The sequence below is a fragment of the Hordeum vulgare genome, chromosome 2H, assembly GCF_904849725.1.
Source record: "Hordeum vulgare subsp. vulgare chromosome 2H, MorexV3_pseudomolecules_assembly, whole genome shotgun sequence".
Classification (NCBI taxonomy): domain Eukaryota; kingdom Viridiplantae; phylum Streptophyta; class Magnoliopsida; order Poales; family Poaceae; genus Hordeum; species Hordeum vulgare.
In genome coordinates, this window is record NC_058519.1 from 34,605,518 (window position 1) to 34,609,726 (window position 4,209).

A 4,209-nucleotide genomic window follows, 5' to 3' on the forward strand; every position below is an offset into this window, starting at 1 on the left:
CAAAACATATTAATATGATATCTAGTTTCGAAGATCTCGCCGCGATGGATTTAATGGTGAAAACGGATCTTCAAACATATTTTTCATTTAAGAGATAAATTATTTTAAAAACTAGAAATTGAAATAGACCCCCACATAGATGCATGTGATGACGTGGCGTAATCTTTTGTTACGTGTGGACGGATGTCGCTTCCATCATACGAATGGTCGTTATCACGACAGTAACTTAAATGTGAGAATAATGTCATATAGTCAGATACATAAGAAAAGTAATAATACAAAAATGGGAAAATCTAATTAGCACCTCCGCACCCAATCCTTCCCGTGCGTTCATGCCAAGCATTAAAAAAAGTCACCCGTCGCTTTCAAACAGCTCCATAACAGCATGGGCTCATACATGCATGCATGTGGGCTGAAAAAATGATTTATCTCACAGATTAATAATTTTATTGAAGATTCGCCTTTACCGTTAGGTTCGTCTTGACGAGACCTTCAAAATAAGATCTCATGTTGACATGTTTCGTTGATTTTTTTTCATCGTTCCTAGTTGCCACATTTATGTCATCGTAGTTGTCATTTACGGGTGTGCAGTTATCACAAAAATTATACATAGTTACCGCAGCAATAATTTTATACCTTTTAAGTATTGCAGTGTTATGTGGAGCTAAAAAATGGTTATTAAAGCACTAATAATAAGCAAGTAAATACATGAACCAGTACAAGCACAATAAATCAAGTTTTTCAGTGGGGTATATCGACATTCATAAACCTGATAACCAAGTTAATTTAATATAAAAACTATGTGACGAATAATGTGACAAGTAAATAATAGTATTCTGCCAACTATCGATGATTTTTCTTTTGTCAAAACATATCAACATGGGATCTAGTTTCGAAGATCTCAATGCGAGAAAGCTAACGATGAAAACGGATCGTCAATTGAATTTATAGTTTAAGAGATAAAACTTTTTTAAAATTTAACATTAGAGAAACCTTTGTTGATGTCATGCAGGTGTATTAGTTTGCATGTGCGTGAAGAAAACCGCAACACTGAAAGTGATGCGCCCCTATGTAGTGGCTCCCTACAAAAATACATAGCCCACAGAATCTGATAGCATTTTTCTATTGGAGGACTCTTTGCCGGTACATACCGCTAATTTTTCATTTTATTATAGAAGCTCTAATAATGAATGATTTTGTATAGACTTTGTTTCATTTCAATGAGAAATGAATCACGGCGTCGTGATGCCTTCATTCTAATAAACAAAACACGAGTAAGAATCCCGCCGCTACCAAAAAGAGCAACAATCTCGCTGCTGTCAAGAGAAGAACCACCATGTTCCTACACTTCCATCCTGTAGTTCTGTACACTATGGCATCCAGCCTTCTCGCAGCCCGACCAGAAGGCTCGGAGCTCCTGGGCCAACTCCTCCTCCCTGCCGAACACCACCGTCCGGTGGTCGCGCCCGCCCACGACGCGCACCTCCGCGTGCGGGAGCTTCGACTTCAGGTGGCGGCTGCTGCACTCGACCGGGACCACCAGGTCCCCGTCGCCATGGACGGCCCTCACCGGCACCCCCGCCGCCGCCAGCGCCTCCAGGTTCCGGTCCTGCGCCCTTGCCCCGCCGCAGATCACGTTGTGCATCGTGTGCCACGCCGAGTGGTGCGTGTGCCTCGTCAGGTCCCTCACCGCGACGTCCACGCCGCTGCACGCACGCACGGACGAACATGAAGTACATCCATGAGCGAGCTCACAGAAACCCAAGCCGGCAAATGTGTACGTTCATGGCCGAGCTCTGGAATGACAAAGTTATAATCGTGGTTGATTCGGTCGCTTACCTCGTTCGTGTGGCGATCCTGATGAGCCACTCCCAAAACCGGTGGTTCTTGCAGACGACGAAGCAGATGGTCCTCCCGATGTGCTCGTACCAAGACATCACCGCCGAGCCGAACAGCAATGGCGGCCACAGCTTCTTCTCGGCGAGCCTGCGCAGCGCCACCTGGCTCGCCCTCTCCTCGCACGGCAGGAAGTACGGCTGCAATGCCGGTGCGTGCCACCAACACGATCGATCCACTTAGCGGAAATTACATCTGAGAATAATGCAGAGCTCTGATGGAGTGCGCGGCGTACGTACCGGAGCGACGAGCGTGATCGATTTGACACGCGCTGGGTGCTTGGCGGCCAGGGCAATGGCGATGGTGCAGCCCATGGAGTGGCTGACCAGGTGGAAGGAGCTGAGGTGGAGCGGATCGAGGAGGCTCCGCTCGATGGCCTCGACGTGGTCTCGCAGCGTGTACGCGCAGTTGGCCGGCTTGGGGCTGTCGCCGAAGCCGAGGAGATCCACGGCGATCAGCCTGCGGTGGCTCGCGGCGGCGGGCTCAGGGAACACGGTCTGCGCCCAGAAGGAGGAGGAGGACGTGAAGCCGTGTATGAAGATGGCGTCGTCTCCGCGAGCGCTCTCCTCTGCACCTGCGATCGAAGGAAGCCTCGCAGACGTTATTCTCGTCGATCGCAACGCACGGCAAGGTGGCAGAGCCGTGCTCCGGTGCTCGATCATGGCGGCGACCTTCGTGCTCGCGAGCGCGCGCGGATGATAAACGAGTAACGGAAAACTCTGTCAAGGACAAGCACGATCGAGATTCGAGCAGCGGGCGTACCTTTGCTGGGCGGCGTCGGCTCCTGCAGGACGAAGCGCAGCCGGTCGCCGCCGGCGCCGGAGGCCCGCCACGCGCGGCACTTCCCGCATCCGCAGTCGGACCACCTCGGGCTCCGGGCCTTCGCCGGCGACGCGCCCTGCTTCCTCCTCGTGCCCCCGCCGACCGCCGCGACGAGCCGCAGCAGCGCGTCCCGGCACGCGCTCCTCCGGACGTACAATGTGTCGGACACGCCGTCGTCGTCCTCCTCCCCCGCCGCCGCCGCCGCCGCCTTGCCCTGGCTCCGGTGGCAGTAGCAGCCGAGGGGGCTCTCCTCCAGGAAGCCGTCGAGGACGCCGTACACGAGGCAGAGGAGCACGTCGACGACGTCGAGGGCCGCGAACACGGCGGCCGCGAGCGCCGCCATCGCCGCCCTCGGCCACTCCGCGGGGCACGGCACGAGATCTGAGAGCGCGGCCATCGCGAGCCCGTGATCGACCGCAGCGGGAATGTGGGTGGCGCGAGGGGGTTTAGTGGATGCGAGTCGTGCGGCTGGAAACGCGCGGCGCTTGTGCGCTCCGCTGCTCCACGTCGCGGCGTCGGCGCGTGTGCCGGGAGCAAATGCAAATCCCCGAGCGTGCCGGCGGCTTGCCGTTTGGTCGTCGCGCGCGTGGTCACTGTTTTTTTCCCTCGACGGCGACGGGTCTCCGGCACCTTCGCGTGTGCACGGCAGTCGGCGCCGATTCACCGGAAATTTTTGTTGATTCCGTGAAAGTCAGCCGTTCGGCGACGTATTCACGTGTGCTTTACCGTCCGGGGCGCGGGGCGGGAGGCGCGAACGTTCTTGTAGTTGTAGACTGGTACCACCTACGACGAGGACGACACGGAAAAGAAGAGCAGCGTATCCGGTTCTCCGTCCATACTGGATTGTTCGACGACGACGTGCGTGCGCTCGTGCATATATGGCCGACTAATCGCGGACATCAATCTATGGTCCTGTTTGGATACTCTAATCGAGTTAAAGGTTAGAGTTAGATTTTAACTCTAAATTAATCTTAAACTAACTCTAACTAAAGATGTGTTTGAATGGTAGGATTAGATTATCAATAAATGCATTTTTTTCAATCATTTGGTTTCTTTATCTAGGATTTTGTGTGGCGGAGGTAGAGGAAAAAGCAACTTTTGTTGGATCCCACCTAACTCTAACCCAAATAAGCACCTCTTGGATGTGTTAATTCTTTTAGATGAGTTAGATGTATATAACCAACTCTAACCCTCATGTTTGAATGTTTTGGGGTTAGTTCGGTCTAATCTAACCAACTCTAACTCTAACCCATGGATCCAAACAGGGCCTATATTAATCCAGCAAAGTAGATTGTTTCAGTGGGATTCCACGAACGTTGTTGGATTGGTATAATTTTAATTTTAGGACGCTGATAACGTTCACACGTATGGCGGGAGCAATAACCCTTCACACGTCTATAACACATAGATTGCAGTCACTTCACCGCATTCATGCGCGTGGGATTTTTTTTGGATTTTTAGTTTTTAAAAATATTTTATCTTTTTTATGGA

The 4,209-nt window shown here is 51.8% G+C and overlaps 1 protein-coding gene across 1 annotated transcript; it reads right to left on the minus strand.

Annotated features, from left to right (window-relative positions):
* Positions 1–1,148: 1,148 nt before the first annotated feature.
* On the minus strand, positions 1,149–3,247 carry LOC123429429 (probable lysophospholipase BODYGUARD 4). Its single transcript, XM_045113464.1, has 4 exons — positions 2,659–3,247; positions 2,136–2,470; positions 1,840–2,036; positions 1,149–1,706 (listed from the first exon to the last, which is right to left on the minus strand). Exons 1-4 carry the CDS (start codon positions 3,113–3,115, stop codon positions 1,343–1,345), a joined length of 1,353 nt encoding a protein of 450 aa, XP_044969399.1. The 5' UTR covers positions 3,116–3,247; the 3' UTR covers positions 1,149–1,342.
* Positions 3,248–4,209: the final 962 nt, after the last annotated feature.

Coding starts and splice junctions, on each gene's coding strand:
- LOC123429429 (XM_045113464.1), bottom strand. CDS start 3,115: ATGGCCGCGCTCTCAGATCTCGTGCCGTGCCCCGCGGAGTGGCCGAGG. Junction 2,471..2,658: donor GCCGACGCCGCCCAGCAAAG/GTACGCCCGCTG, acceptor CTTCGATCGCAG/GTGCAGAGGAGAGCGCTCGC. Junction 2,037..2,135: donor CGATCACGCTCGTCGCTCCG/GTACGTACGCCG, acceptor CCGGCATTGCAG/CCGTACTTCCTGCCGTGCGA.